General features: G+C 46.0%; 2 protein-coding genes across 2 annotated transcripts in view; one reads left to right on the top strand and one right to left on the bottom strand.

Annotated features, from left to right (window-relative positions):
* The first annotated feature begins 73 nt into the window (after positions 1-73).
* snx1a (sorting nexin 1a) lies at positions 74-10,270 on the top strand. Its single transcript, XM_076137782.1, has 15 exons — positions 74-209; positions 2,099-3,422; positions 3,634-3,851; positions 4,149-4,215; positions 4,612-4,655; positions 4,951-5,092; positions 5,178-5,256; positions 5,950-6,025; positions 6,162-6,275; positions 6,568-6,661; positions 7,177-7,382; positions 7,493-7,636; positions 7,767-7,847; positions 7,942-8,013; positions 8,160-10,270. The coding sequence occupies exons 1-15, from the start codon at positions 81-83 to the stop codon at positions 8,208-8,210; spliced, it is 2,841 nt and encodes a 946-aa protein (XP_075993897.1). The 5' UTR covers positions 74-80; the 3' UTR covers positions 8,211-10,270.
* Positions 10,271-10,852: 582 nt separating this feature from the next.
* ireb2 (iron-responsive element binding protein 2) overlaps positions 10,853-14,572 on the bottom strand; it is a 9,748-nt gene continuing 6,028 nt past the window's right edge. The window contains exons 16-22 of the mRNA XM_076137771.1: positions 14,509-14,572; positions 14,306-14,410; positions 14,068-14,210; positions 13,799-13,946; positions 13,553-13,675; positions 13,283-13,468; positions 10,853-13,162 (exon numbers count right to left, since the gene is read on the bottom strand). The exon at positions 14,509-14,572 is cut by the window's right edge and continues 61 nt beyond it. Coding sequence (XP_075993886.1) covers positions 13,052-13,162; positions 13,283-13,468; positions 13,553-13,675; positions 13,799-13,946; positions 14,068-14,210; positions 14,306-14,410; positions 14,509-14,572 — 880 coding nt within the window. The 3' untranslated portion in view covers positions 10,853-13,051. The remainder of the gene's footprint in view (positions 13,163-13,282; positions 13,469-13,552; positions 13,676-13,798; positions 13,947-14,067; positions 14,211-14,305; positions 14,411-14,508) is intronic.

Here is a 14,572-nt window from a genome sequence, read left to right as displayed (position 1 = left end):
GGAGACGAGCGAGCGAGAGGGGAGCGGATTCGGTTGACGTTCACGTTACCTCCCCTTGTGTTTTTAAAAGAGAATTGAAGATGGCGACCAGTTCGGAGCGCAGTCCTCCTCCTTTCCCGGACTCAGAGGAGCAAGACGTGTTGTTCACCGAAGACGTCGTCGCTCAAGACAGCGATGAAGATGAAGGAGAGGAGTTCTTCGCCACCGCAGTATGTCTCCTTCTAAGTGCACGTAACGTAGACGTTAATTGCACGCTAGCTCACGCGCCCCTCTTTGCTAACTCAGCTAACTTATAAGCTAATCAGGCACTTTTATCCAAAGTTATTGAGAGTTGTTTTGTTTACGTTTGGAGGAATTAACACCATAATAATTTCGTTTTAGCAGTTGTCGTGTCAGTTAACGTCACACTTAAAACAACGAAGTGTGCAGCATAGCGTTTCTGTTACTCTTAACCAAATCAGTTAGCTGCTTCTTCACTGTCGCTGCTTTTAAAGAGCTTGTCGTGATCTCTGACTGTGTGAAGTTGATCACTCTAGTTGATCGTTTCAGTGATTTATCTCCCCAAAAAGTTGCCGTCTATAATGATTTGGTTCAGGTAACACGAACCTTATGTCCAATTTAGTTACTTCCTGCTTCACGGTGTGTGAGTGTGTGTTTTTTAACAACATCCATGACATTCTGAGTAGGTCAAATCAGAAATTAGCCTTATCAACATCAGACTTAAAAGGTCATTAACAGGTTTTCTGTGGTGTCTGTGCTTTGTTGAAAATGATAAACTCTGCAAAGGAGAAGCTCCGTGAGCATGTAACACGATCGGGGAGGTGATTCTGTTGTCAATATGCACCCAAAAGCAACAAATGGTGACTATATTTTTCTGAATGGAACATATAGTGGTTCGTGCAGAAGCCCCTGTCATGTGAGTGAGCTATGGTCACATGGTCAGAACCCGGATGTTTACCCACAGGCTGACAGAGTTCAGAGGGAGATTGGAAAAGTGCTGGCTTTGATTTTTGACTGCTGAAAAAAAAAACCCCAGAGTCAGCAAATCTGGACCCATGTTTAACAGAGTACACAGATAATGTACATTCTGCAATCATTGGTGGATTTAGACTGACAGGTCACGGAAATCACTTTAAAATGCAAACACAGTCTTGTGATTCTGCAGTGGAACATTTGGTGATAAGAAACAGTTTATAACAGGGCCACAAAGTTCATATTTTCTTTGTAAATTATAGAAATTGTGAAAAAAGCAAAACCTGGAGGCACTAGTTGCAAAAGCAACCAGTGCCTCCAGCTTCTCTGCTCCAAAACACTTTTGATACTTGCATTAGTGAAACACAATTACAAGTGAGTTTAAAAGTTACATGTTTACAAGCATGAATAAACCCTATATTAAGTTTTAAACTAATTATGATCAGTTAAATCATTTTACATTGTTAAAGCGACTTGATAGAAGTAGTTGAACATATTTATCCATTGTCTGCTCTGTGAGCTGCGATAAAGCCGTCTCCATTGTTTGCACATGACATCGCCTCTCTTTGGTTTACGGGCACTAATAATTTGTCATTTGAAACTAACAGCTGGTTGCGTCGCCCACAAGGGTTTAGTTTCATACCATTGACTCTGGGGAGTAACTGCAGGGTGTTACAGCCGTCGTGCCGTAACACCAAGTGAAGCACTCGTATAAAAGCCCAGTTCAGGGTCAGGTTGAATGAGGTGCTGCCATGCAAATGAGTACCAAAGCAAACAGTGCACTTTGAATTTACAACAGCAGCTTGGAGCGGGCACAACATGCTACCTATCTAATGTAGCTCCCTTCGAATGAACTCTGCTCCTGTTAATGCCATCTACATTTACATGGATTGCATAGACATATAGACATATATATATAGAGACATATAGTTTTTATAGACATATTGACATTTTGTATTTGTTCATCTGTGTCTCTGATCTGTTTTGTTATATTGATATTGTTAAAGTTAAAGGCTTTATTGAATGTTTTGACAGACGTAATCCTTGACTGAAACAGTGATGTGTAATATGGCAAATACACTGCAGATGGAATAATGACCGGTCTGAATGTGTCTCTCTCCCCCAGAGCAACGAGTCACTGTTGACTGAATTGGACACCACACTGCCATCTCCAACTCTGTCCAGTGGGGTTTTAACCGAACCTCCCAGTGACCTCATCGAACCCCTTAGCGAGCCCCTCATCCTCATCGATCCCATCATCAAGCCCCTCAGTGAGCCCCTCAGTGAGCCCCTCAGTGCACCCCTCATCGAGCCCGCCATCGAGACCCTTGGTGAGCCCTTCAGTACGCCCCTCAGTGCGCCCCTCAGTGCGCCCCTCATGGAGCCCGCCATCAAGCCCGCTATCAAGCCCCTTGATGAGCCCCTCAGTGCGCCCCTCATCGAGCCCCTCAGTGCGCCCCTCATCGCGCCCCGCAGTGTGCCCCCCATCGAACCCGCCATCGAGCCCCTCAGTGAGCCCCTCAGTGCGGCCCTCATCGAACCCACCATCGAGCCCCTCAGTGAGCCCCTCATCGATCCCACCATCGAGCCCGCCACTAGCCAAACAGAAAGCTCACCAATAAGTGAAGTCGTCAGTGAACTTTCGGATGATTTTGTTGACCTGACCAACAGTGAAGTCAGCGCAGTAGAAAGTGCCACCGCTGAAGCTGAGAAAGACACAACCGAAATCTCTTTAGATGATCCCTCGGATGACTTCGTTGAGATATTAGGAAGTGAAACTGAATCACACCAAGAGGAAGTAGTGGCAAATAGTGCCGCAGTTGAAGCGACTCCAGAAGAAAGTGGTGCGACCAGTGGCATTAAAAATCCACCCAGTGATGACAGAACAGGAAGCGATCTAAAACAGGAAGTAAAAGAAGTCCCCAGTGTTCCGATTATTGACATCAGCAGTGATTTGTCGGCTCTTATAACAAAAGATCTACCTGTCAGTGGCAAAGTCCCTGACCCTTTGGATGACCTCCTTAGTGAAGCTCCTCCCCCTGATGTGAAAGTGCCCGCTACCCGGCCACCGGCACAGCCACCGATCGACCTGTTCGATGATGAAGACAACGACTTGTTCATGGAAGCAAAACAAACGACCTCTGTCAAGCAGCCACAAAAAAACCTCTTCGGTGAACCAGACGAGGATATCTTCGGCGAACCGCTGGGCGCTTTCGCCAAGAAAGCCGACCAGGCAATCAAAAGGGAGAAGGAGGAAACGGTCCCTGCCAAAGGCGGCAATGACTGGAGCGCCGCCAGTGGGCCTCTGGATGGTGGCATTAAGCTCGGAGATTCCGCTGATATCTTCACAGAGGAAGCCATCACCTCGACCCCCAGCGTCCCCACCATCAACACCGTCAACGTCAAGACTAATGGAGTCCACTCTGAGGAAGAGGCGGATATATTTGCAGGTAGGCCACTGTGATGTTTCATATTCGGTGTAGCACATAAAACATATTTAGAGCCGTTCATTCACACTCGCTCACTTCAGAATGGTTCCATAACGGCACTGAGAATGTACTTACATACTTCATTAAATAAATTTACAAATGAAATGTGAGGTATGAAATATCATGAAATTCAGTTTCCTCTCTTCCGTTTGCTTCTTTCCCTGTCTAACAGAAGCCACAGTGGAGCTTTCTCTCGACAGTCCGCGAAATGAGAGGAAAAAGAATGCGACAGCGGCACCGTCTGCTCCTGCCGCCGCCAGCACCAGTGCCACCACCGTCGCTGCCACCGCCGCCGCTGCCTCCACTTCTGCCTCTGCAGGGTCCTCTACCGCCTCATCATCCTCATCTGCCAGCCTGACCAAGATACAGCCTGCTTCTGCTCTGGAGGAGGTATGCATCCAATACTACATTGACATTCTCTATATGACTGCAACTAGCTCAGGATTCAAAACTCTTTCAAACAGCATTCAAGGATTTGCTGTCTGCACATGAAAGTATTACAATGCTCCAAACATTTCTACAATATAAGAATTTGAAAGAATTAGTTTGATTTGGTTAATTCTGCCAGGGAATGAGCTTTTCTCAGCTGCTCTAAAAGCTTAGATTGTGGTTTTATCCCACCAGTTAACAAGTTTTACAATTACTTTGCGAGGCCTTTGAAATGCCATTCATTGTTTTCCGTTGCAGTTGGAAGAGGAAGAAGAGGATGACAAATTTGACATCGGCGTCCTCGTCACCGACCCTGAGAAAATAGGTGAGGCTCGTTGATCCATGTATGTATTTGGATGAAGCATTATAATGGTAGCATGTACTTGTATTCGTGACATTGCACACTTGGTTTGCAGAGCGCAGTGCAGGAACACGGCAGGTTGATTAATATTCATAAAAGGTGCCACTTATCCTGAGGTGCTTGAGTCACTGTTTGTTTTTGTCTTGTGTTCATGAGTTTGAGATAGTTCAGTGGAGGATAGGGAGCTTTTCACCTTTGAAGTTCCTTTTTATGCAAATTCAACCAATGTGAAGAAACGGAGGAAGTGAAGTGTGAAGTGTTAAATATCCTGGGGGAGATTCACAGTCGTCCTTCAGTTTGCCTGTGTGAATTCCCTCTGCCCTGGTTGCTGCTGTGACTTGTTTTTGTTTTGTTTTCCAGGTGACGGCATGAACGCTTACATGGCGTATAAAGTAGCAACACAGGTAAGAAAGACAACAAACACATTTCACTTGATCTGACTTTGCCCTTGGTTAATCCTGGCTGAGCTCATGCAGTTTCTCATCCAAGGTCAACGTTGCAATCATGCGCCCATGGAAACGCCCTGTGGAATGTTATTCAAGACAAACCTAAAAACGTTTACAGTGCCGTTAGGAAATCATGCAAATGTCGCCTGCGGAGCTCATAAACACATGAAACACTAATACTGCTTCTTGGCACAAGGCTTCGTGGGATTAAAAGAAACTCTTTCTCTGTTTCTCTCCTCTCTGTGCGTTTCAGACCACGTTGCCCATGTTCCGCAGCAAGACGTTTAAGGTGATGCGGCGCTTCAGCGACTTCCTCGGCCTCTTCGAGAAGCTCAACGAGAAACATGGACCAAGCGGGTGCATTGTGCCTCCGCCACCGGAGAAGAGCATCCTGGGTAGGCAGGCTGCGGTTGACCTAGCAGATCTAATTCGGACGTCATTTCGATCCGATATGTGAACCCGGATGTTTGTCTTCCACAGGCATGACGAAGGTGAAGGTGGGAAAGGACGATCCGTCAGCTGTAGACTTTGTGGAGAGGAGAAGAGGAGCTTTGGAGAGGTGAGGGTTAATCATTCACCTCAGCAGCATCATGGCCTGGATTTGAGGATTGCTGACGATGGATTTCACAACCACAAGAAAAGACAAAAGGCCTTTTCTCTAACAACCAAGTTACAGAGTTTCTGTAGGGTCAATGGTCACCAACCCGGGCTGAACTGTGTCAGGGCAGCTGAGGATAAAGTGTCAGAGGCTTAAGGAATCACGGCCCCGCAGACTAATACCTGTATATTATCCCAGTCAGAGGGTTAAGACGGCTGTAGCTGCACGCCGTTGCCTCTTCTTTGGCTTAGACGTGTTGCCTCATGGGTAAACTTTGCCAACAGTAATTGCAACACACTCACACACACACCAGGCAGATGAGGTCACTTTCCTGTCATCAACTAATGTGCAGTCAGAAAACAGCTTCACTGAAATAAATGATAGAAGAACAACGATGTCATCCAACAAACAATGACAACATTGATGTCATCTGAATTTACAGTAATGATGTCATCCAAACAAAGATACAACAGTGACATCCTCAAACCTAACAATTTTACAACAACAGTGTCACTCACGTTATACATTTCAGAACAATATGAACCTTCATGTTATGAATTACTAACAATCTTCATCTTAGACTCTTCAGTGACATAATGGCCTTCACATGTAGAAAGGAGGAAGGTGAGATTTCAGCCTTGTCTCCCTCCACAGGTATCTCCAGAGGGTGGTAGCTCACCCGTCGCTACTCCAAGACCCTGATGTCCGAGAGTTCCTGGAGAGAGATGAAGTACGTACGATCAAACATCTGCACAGAAGCTTCATTGCATTCTAGAAAATGGTAACACATCTTAAAAGATTCAACCTGCTCACTTCAGATGTCTCTTTTTCTGTGTGCGTGCGTGTGTGTGTGTGTGTGTCTTCAGCTGCCCAGAGCAGTGAGCACCCAGGCTCTGAGCGGCGCAGGCTTCCTGAAAATGCTCAACAAAGCAACAGATGCTGTCAGTAAAATGACCATCAAGATGAATGAGTCGGATGTGGTGAGTCTTCGTAAACAAGTCTTCCTCCTGTTCACAGTGGAGGGAAAATGTGTCATGAGCAGAACGTTGCAGAACTGCCTGTACCAAAGAGCATTGTTTTCTCAATCTTAGATTCATTTGAGGGGAAATGACACCGATTTATCAAATGGAAGACCCTCTGTTCCATGTTGTGATGTGTGGTGTTCTGTAGTTTGTGTCCTCAGCAGTTTTGCTTTCTGTGTAATAGGGAATTCAAATCTGGACTAACTGCAGGAAGTAACTGTCACTGTGCTGACTCTGTGTTTTCCCGCAGTGGTTTGAGGAGAAACTGCAGGAGGTGGAGTCTGCAGACCAGCAGTACAGGAAGCTCCACGCTCTGGTGGAGTCTCTGGTCGGCCACAGGAAAGGTCAGATGGTCGCCGCTGATTCTTTATTGTCTTCTTCCTAGTTGTACACGTGCGCCTCACTCTAAACTGATGATGCAGCAAACACACTTGAGGTATTTAGAATCCATTCTTCACAAGTCTTGTTCCCAGCTTGCAGTTTACCTTTCCTCCAATAGAGGGCAGACAAACCAAACACTTCTTGCTTCTCCTCAACCACTCAACCCCTGGAAGACTTTTATTGTGAAGGAGCTAGTTTAGATAGATAGGTACTTTATTCTTCCCCTTTGGGAAATTCAAGCATCCTGTAGCTCACAGAAGACAACACACACTATAGTAGTTTAGAGATGATGCTGACTTATCGGCTACAGTTAGTGGTTGCCAGGTTCTTTTTATCAAGCAGAACATAGTATCAGTGTTTACAGTGAGTCAGTAATTGGTTTGCACACATTATCCCTTATTAGTTTGATGTTTTCGGTGATGCACGTTTCTGTTTTCCTTCGTATTTAACGTTGTGCCACGTCACCTGTCACACCCAGAGCTGTCACTCAACACGGCAAGCTTCGCCAAGAGCGTGGCCATGCTGGGCAGTGCAGAGGACAACACGGCTCTGTCCCGCGCCCTCTCCCAGCTCGCTGAGGTGGAGGACAAGATGGAGCAGCTACACCAGGACCAGGCGGCCAACGACACCTTCAACTTCTCTGAACTCATCGCCGACTACATCCGTCTGCTCGGAGCCGTCAGGGTACTGAGGAGCTTAAAGTCTGGACATCAAGGCCACTTAGTCACTTTAGATCACTTAGGTAGTTATTCAAGGGGGAATGGAAGCATGAAATGTGATTTGTGAACCTGCAGGGCTCGTTTGATCAGAGGATGAAGGCGTGGCAGCGCTGGCAGGACGCTCAGACGGTGCTGCAGAAGAAGAGGGAGACTGAGGCCAAACTCCTGTGGGCCAACAAGCCGGAGAAGCTGCAGCAGGCCAAAGACGAGATATCTGAGGTAAAACACGGGCGGGGCGAATGTGAGGGGACTTTATTTTGGGGGACAATGTTTGAGCCACAAATGAAGCTGAAGACTTGACGAACGAATTTCATTTCATTGCTTTTCTGTGAACTCTTGTTCTTAACAGTGGGAAGCCAAAGTGACGCAGTATGAGAGAGAGTTTGACAGAGTTTCTGCCACCGTGCGTAAGGAAGTCCTGCGCTTTGAGGTGCCGTTTATCTCTCTGCTCTCACATTTGGCATTAGATGGTTTAAAATAAGTTTGTCATTGCTAATCGACCCTTTTTTCCTTCTCCCTTACAGAAAGAAAAGACTAGAAATTTCAAAAAACAGATAATGAAATACTTGGAGTCAATGCTGCAGTCGCAGCAACAGGTGAGTGTTGAAACCTTTCACATGTCGGTTAGAGACAGAAGAAGAAGAAGAAGAGGGGGACTTCTCCTTTTTAAGACAAAGCATCAGACGAACAGTTTTCTCTCTGTTGTTGTGAATCCATTCTAACCCTGCTGTGTTTCCTCTAGCTGATAAAGTACTGGGAGGCTTTCTTACCCGAAGCAAAAGCAATCGCCTAACCGTTCACCAGCCTTTTGGACGCCAGAACAGGCTGCCTTTCCTTCTACACTTTACCTCTTGCCTTTAAACCAAGGAAAATGCATTGTGAAGGGAGATACAATCAACCTGTTTTTTAATCATCTTTAACATATAGCCCTGTATTCTATTGTATTAATAATTGTATATTTTCATTTAACCTTACACAAATATTTTCTTATTAGACGGAAGAGTTTGCATATACAAAGATATTGACGTGGGGTGGGGGGGGGGGAAAGGAAAACAAAATGTGCCGAACGATTCCGTGAATTTCTAGGAGAGAAGGGAAAAGAAAACTAAACGAGTTCTCAGGACGAACATGTTCATGACGATCAGAAGCTCCTTCACATCAGCAGAGTGAACTGTTTACAGCAGGGCGCCTCTCCCAACACGTATTTCTAGGGACCCAGATGAAGACGGCGGCCTGTTCGAGCCAGAGCAGAGCCGCACTTTCTTTCTTTCTTTCTTTCACTCAGCGGGATACAAATAAGAGTTTAAATAAGAATTTGTAGCACTTCCACCAGGTGGATGAAGCCTTTGTTTTTTTTTTCTTTCGTTCTTTCAGAGTTACAATGCTACGGATGCAGAGGGGGGTGCAGGGTGAAGAGAGACGTTCTATTAACAGGGACTGCAGCTACGCTTTAGTGGTTTGTGCCCTTCTGTGCTGATGGGCGATCTACAGCTGTGGTAATGGGGTCGCATTGTCCTGTAGGTCAAGCTAATGGGTATTTGGTTTTAAATAAGGTCTCAATCATCTTGCAGACGTACAGTACAGTCGTATAACTCTACATGTGTGTGCCTTCGATATCAGAATTGATGGGGCGGGGGGTGGCAGCCGAGCGTTTGGGGAGAACCGGGGTCGAGTTCGAGCCCTCGGTGCATTCAGCTGTGTGGGCGGGGCCAAGGCTCCTCACGCTTCACTTTGAGGTTTAAAGCGCCATCACTGTGTCCTCACACACTTTTAAGCCCGTCACGTGTGTGTGATGAGGCGGTTCAGACACTAACCATGTACTTGTGACCGCAACGTCCCGTGTTTGACTTCAGGCAGAGGAGCTAAGTTGCGTGTCGTTCCCCTCTTCTGTCCCATCTGTCTGTCTACTGTCCTGTCTGTCTGTCATTATGGCTGAAATGCCCAAAAACTAAAGTGTTTTTCCTGCCTATTCACCAAGGTTAGTTCTGGTTTATCTCAGTAGTGTGTTAAGATCCGCTGCTTCAGAGATTTGGGAACTTGCTTCTGTTGTAGTCATAGTTACGTGTCCGTTAATCACACCGTCAGTCATATACTTGTACATGTTCAGTGTGTGACAGACTTCAAAACAAGCGTCAAATCTCTGCGAGTGGATTTTTGATACGGTAGTGAAATAAACGGGACCCAAAGGCTTCCTGGGGATGCAGGGCGAGCACAATTAAAACATCTAACAACCATGATTGTGTGGGAAAAGTGGTCGGCGGGCGATTGTAAAAAAAAAATGTGATTGGTTTAAGTGAAAACGGTGGAACAGTCCCAGAAACCCCCTCGTCACCAGAAATCGGTGTGAAAGTCGGAGTGAAGTGATCCGATCGACTCGGAACACGAGTACCAGATTTGTAATTGTTGTGGATGTTGCGGTCGAACGTGCAGCTTCCCCCGGTGCCTCAAAAGTCAAATAATCAATCACTAACCCGTGTCACAGCTTTATGTGACAAGACTGCCATCTTTTTTTGATTACAGCTTTAATTTGGCATTTGCACATTCACATTTCAGTCGTGCATGTTGCTGTGATTTGCTAACCTTGGTCACGTGTCATTAAAGGCATTACTGAACTTGCAGACATTTCCTTGCACTCGTTTTCTATAATCACGTCCACACGTCGTCGTTCTGAGCAGAGCGCGAAGCAGCACTGTAATAATAAACTGGTTGTAGGTGTGTGTGTGCGCGTGTGTGTCTGTCATCACCTGTCAGCGTGCAGAGCAATGTCTGCAATGTGCATTATGTAATAGAAAATGATTTGAAAAAGAAAAAATCAATAAAAGTTGCACTGTTTACACCTGAACATTTCATTAACTTCAGAGTTCAGTCTCGTCTCTCTGTCGGCCTCGTTTACACCAGGAACACTTATTCACACACACGACTTGCTCATTTCTCACTTTAAGCTTCATTACCAAAGTAACATGAATGTGAGTTGTGATTCAGAAGACATTTATTTTATTATCCCCAAGTAGAGGCGATGCAAATCCACTGTAATACTTTAATATCCTGACCTGTGGAGTAATATCAGATGGTTGCCCACTTTTTGGATAGTTTAACTTCCACCATCTTAATGCCTCCTTCCTGTTTCTGATATAAGACACTCAATAGATGAAATTTGGTCCAATCTGGAGAAATGTAATGATAATCTAGGTAACTTAACTCCCATTATTATTGTCTCTTATTTTCTACCTTGTTGGATTCAAAGCCACTGATCTCTCACAGACAAACTGCCAGCTTTGATTTGTCATTTATTAAAAAGTTATTTACAATATGATGATTCAGACTTTAGACATCCAGACACTTCTTTCGCTTGGTTTGCATACTTAAAGTGATATAGATGATGAAGATGGAAAGGTGTTATCATACGGCACGAAGAACATTCATGTCAAAGCTGTGTGAAGATGCATTCCTGTTTTTTTTTTATTATAAACTATTAACTGAAGTACCTGTCGAACCCAAAAAGCCCAAACAGAAGAACCCGACATGTTCAGAACAATAAAACATGACACTCCAGCAATTACATGATTTTTCAACATGAGGCACCCGAAAACAACAAGCAGCTTGAGTTGGCAGAACACACCATTAGTTCACTATGACTGACAAACTTGCAAACAGTTCCAGGCAGTAAATGGGCGATAAAACAACGAATGAGCGTCTGCGTCAATAAATAACTGATAAACATCCACGTCTCATAACAAACGCAACACAACATCATGCTCTCTAAAAAAAGATAGATGCATCAAAAGGTGAATGTTTTCATCCGTATTCTAGATATCTGACATGATGGACTGGATGGATGATTCCATTTCTACCTAAACACACACAGCCGCGTCTAAACTGCGTGAACATGCACAAAAATCATAGGGCCGATACACAAAGGTCACAGGTTCATCAGGACTAAATGGGGTTAAGAGCACCACAATACATGAAATGAGAGACACACACAGAGAGGATTTGTGTTACAGACAGGGGGAGGATGTTGATGAAGCGGTAATGATGAAGCACGGATCATCAGTTGTGTGTGTGTGTGTGTGTGTGTGTGTGTGTGTGTGTGTGTGTGTGTGTGTGTGTGTGTGTGTGTGTGTGTGTGTGTGTGTGTGTGTGTGTGTGTGTGTGCGTGCGTGTGCGTGTGCGTGAGGCTCCGGGTCATCTGAGCTGTAGTGTGACTCTGAGGTCAAGGGAGCAACGTCACAATGTTACTAACAGGACCAGACTTTATCCTGCATCCCTACTGGAGGTCATCGGGCTCAGGCTAATTGCTGCACTGAGAGCCACATGAGATTGTGTTTGTTTCATCTCACAAAAGCTGTCGTTTCATCAGATTGAGTTTAAGTACCTTTAGTTATGAGCACCAGTAAACTTCCTATTACTTTATTTGCTATGGTTTCAGTACTTTGTGTGTTTACGTTGCCTGTCTGCTGCAGCAGCGTGCGTGCGTGTGTGTGTGTGTGTGTGTGTGTGTGTGTGTGTGTGTGTGTGTGTGTGTGTGTGTGTGTGTGTGTGTGTGTGTGTGTGTGTGTGTGTGAGAGAGTGACCCCCTAATGTCGCTCAATCTGAAACATGACGTGAGTGTTTAGATCATACTTTAGGTGACAGGGATGTGGAGGAATGTATGTCAGTTTGCAGCAGGACTCATCTTGATTGATGGAGTGTAATGATGTCAGTAAAACAGCAAAAGGTAGAAGTTCACATTTTCACCGTTCCTGGATTTCAGTCAGGGGAATATTCCATTACGGTAAATTCTTAATACAAGTCAGTTCACAAATATAAGTTGGCTCTGTGGGCATCGTGGGGCAAAGACGATCTGTTGGCTCTGTTGTTTCTACTCACTGAATCATTCCTACACAATAAAAGCCTTCCCAGAAAAGGAAATGAACCCATCTGATCCACCAGACAGCTTTGAGTGTGAGTCATATCATTCAATTTGCCAACAAACAAACAAACAAACAGGGTAAATGCTGGACCATCAGAGGAGATTAAATTAAGTGACCCTGATAATAAGGGCACCTATATTTATTTCATATCCATAATTAACTACATTAAAGTGGGATAAACAGAGAATAATGAACCTCCAAAGAACATAACAGCGACATCGTCTGCTTCATATTACTGAGCTCCATCTCAGCTTCTCTTCTTCTTCTTCTTCTTTTTGGAGTTAAAGGCCGACAGAACAAGAGACGATTAATCTCAACTTGGCTAATGGCTTAATGATGTAACAAAGGACCCGACAGAATACTTCATTTACCTTCTCCAACAACATGAAAGACATATGTGACGTACATGTCTGGGCTGAACACACTCGGCCCCTCGGGTGAATGAGACGGCGTCTCTCTGAGCTCCGTTCGACTGTCTTGACGGGACAAACGTGGTCGCCGCTTCAGGTCTTTAAAATGAGTTCCTCTGTCTCTCTGAAATGGAAGGAAGGAAGTCTGGAGCAGACGCAGCTCAAACAGACACAGCACCTGCCTTTGTCTCGCTCCGGTGAGACGGTACATCAGTCTGATGCTTAAGCCAAGCGGCCGTGACGTTGAGCCCTGCTTGTGTTTACCATCAGGCCACGCGTTCAGCAGGTTTGGGAGCAGGCAGCGGGCCGCCTCAGAGTAAAGTCCGGGCCACGTATCTAAGGAGTCCACCGTGCTGGAACAAGGTGACGTCCATCTCGGTGTCGAAGAGCGCCGTGACGAAGAAGGACTTCCCTTCGCCTATCTATAAGACAACAGAAAGATCAGCGTTAAAGGAAACCACATGTGACAGAGTGAACGTGACCTCACTGCTGTGCTGACTCTCCACTCTCCGCCCTGCCAGCTAAGCTCTGTGTGGACCGACCTTCACAGTGAGCTGCTGCCGTGGACTCAGAATGTCCGGCACGCTGACGGTGAAGCTCTCCGTCCCCTTGAGCTCCAGCGAGTCGGCGTTCTGTCCGGACAGGAACTGGAGGGGCATGATTCCCATTCCCACCAGCTGGTTCTTGTGCAGCTTCTCGAAGCTTTGGGCGATGACGGCTCGTACGCCCTGTCGACCCCCGAGGAAGAGTGTGAGTTATTCATGATGTGACATGAGAGCTAGATTGAGTTGATAGTAAAGGGAATATGTTACCATGAGATACGGCCCTTTGGCCACCCAATCCCTTGAGTTTCCAGAGCCGTAGTCTTTGCCTGCCAGGATGATGAGAGGAATGCCTTCTCTCTGGTAACGCTCCGCTGCCTCAAAGACGTCCAGCTGCACAGACACACAGGTAGAGGAAACGATATCAGCTGGAAGAGCAGGACAAAAACAACAAGCCAACATTCCAGACTTTTAGAACAGTCTGTGCTCCTGGACAGAGAGCATTTTTCCACTCACTGTCTGGCCTGATGGAATGTGCAAAGTCTTGGGGCCTGGTTTGCCGATGAATCGATTCTGAAGCTTGATGCTGGCGAACGTGCCTCTGGTCATCACGGCGTCATTTCCTCTGCGAGCCCCGTACGAGTTAAACTCCCGCGGTGTCAGGCTGCAATAAAAGATTCAACAGGGAAATGAAGAATAACGTTTTACTTTTTTGCTACAGTGACCTTCCAAATGCTTCAACCACTAACAACATCAATCTTCTGCGGTCTGAGTGGAACACTGACCGTTTGCTCAGCAGGTACTTGGCAGCAGCACTGGCCCTGGCTATGCTGCCGGCGGGCGAGATGTGGTCCGTGGTCACCTTGTCTCCCAGGAACAGTAAGGCACAGGCATTCTCTATGGACTGAGGGGCCGGGACGTCTTTAGTCTGAGACCGGAGAGAAGCAGAGACGTTTGACATCTGGCATTTGTACCACTGTGTCGCCATGACCAGCAGAGTTACACACAGTATGGAAGACGTACCAGTTTACTGAAGAAAGAGGGTGGACGGATGTAGGTGGACTTGTGGTCCCAGGGGTAAACCACTCCGTCAGGACAGTCAACGTTGTTCCAGAATTTGTTCCCGTTCTGAAAGGGCACAGAGGGAAGAAAGGTCGTTACTGCTGGCACAACTTCCTGAAACTAAAGTGGAATCAAGGCATGTGAGAAGCAGATTGTCTCCTGACCTCCATCCTTCCCCTGAGATCCCGAAAGATGGCGGAGATGACCGTGTCCTCCTCAGTATGCTGG

Source organism: Genypterus blacodes, unplaced genomic scaffold (assembly GCF_046128005.1).
Source record: "Genypterus blacodes isolate CSIRO-AG114 ecotype Tasmania unplaced genomic scaffold, CSIRO-AGI_Gbla_v1 ptg000015l_1, whole genome shotgun sequence".
NCBI lineage: Eukaryota > Metazoa > Chordata > Actinopteri > Ophidiiformes > Ophidiidae > Genypterus > Genypterus blacodes.
This window is presented reverse-complemented; position numbering and strand designations above follow the sequence as displayed.

Excerpts from the sequence above, each read along its gene's own strand:
- snx1a (XM_076137782.1), top strand. The coding sequence starts at position 81 with ATGGCGACCAGTTCGGAGCGCAGTCCTCCTCCTTTCCCGGACTCAGAG. Across the intron at positions 4,216-4,611 it reads CACCGACCCTGAGAAAATAG|GTGACGGCATGAACGCTTAC; the intron begins GTGAGGCTCGTT and ends TTTGTTTTCCAG. Across the intron at positions 6,662-7,176 it reads TCTGGTCGGCCACAGGAAAG|AGCTGTCACTCAACACGGCA; the intron begins GTCAGATGGTCG and ends TGTCACACCCAG.